This window comes from Mizuhopecten yessoensis, unplaced genomic scaffold (genome assembly GCF_002113885.1).
Source record: "Mizuhopecten yessoensis strain PY_sf001 unplaced genomic scaffold, ASM211388v2 scaffold11021, whole genome shotgun sequence".
Lineage (NCBI taxonomy): Eukaryota > Metazoa > Mollusca > Bivalvia > Pectinida > Pectinidae > Mizuhopecten > Mizuhopecten yessoensis.
Window position 1 is genome coordinate 129914 of NW_018408839.1, and position 668 is coordinate 130581.

The following is a 668-nucleotide window of genomic DNA, read 5'->3' on the forward strand; positions in this document are numbered from 1 at the left end:
CAACTCTTACATGCCATGCACACTGTTTAAAATGGGCTCTCAACCAACTCTTACATGCCCTTCACACTGTTTACAACGGGCTCTCAACTCTAACATGCCCTTCACACTGTTAACATCGGGCTCTCAACTCTTACATGCCATTCACACTGTTAACAACTAGCTCTCAACTCTTACATGCCCATCACATTGTGGCCCTACACTGATGTAGATGGGTTAAAAGTCACATTAGTTAACAATGGGCTCTCACCTCTTACATGCCCTTTACACTGTTAACAACGGGCTCCCAACTCTTACATGCCATTCACACTGTTAACAACTAGCTCTCAACTCTTACATGCCATGCACACCGTTTAAAATGGGCTCTCAACCAACTCTTACATGCCCTTCACACTGTTAACAACGGGCTCTCAACTCTTACATGCCCATCACATTGTTGCCCTACACTGATGTAGATGGGTTAAAAGTCACATTACCTCTACATTCCTTTGTCCGGTAACATATACAGAGGATCCCTGGTCAGAAAGGAGAGGTGGATCAATTCGACACCCACATGAGTTGGCACTGTCTCCTGGGCATAGAGTACATACAGCCTGCCACATCCCACTGGCTATCACCTGATACTGCAACACACAGTAACACAAAGTAACATATAGTAAACTATATTAACA

At 44.3% G+C, this 668-nt stretch overlaps 1 protein-coding gene across 2 annotated transcripts in view; it reads right to left on the bottom strand.

Annotated features, from left to right (window-relative positions):
• The window catches only part of LOC110464682 (sn1-specific diacylglycerol lipase beta-like), a 44731-nt gene that overhangs the window by 5120 nt on the left and 38943 nt on the right, over positions 1–668 (bottom strand). For both annotated transcript variants that reach the window (XM_021520022.1, XM_021520021.1), the window contains one exon: positions 474–620. In XM_021520022.1, the coding sequence (XP_021375697.1) occupies positions 474–620 (147 nt within the window). The remainder of the gene's footprint in view (positions 1–473; positions 621–668) is intronic.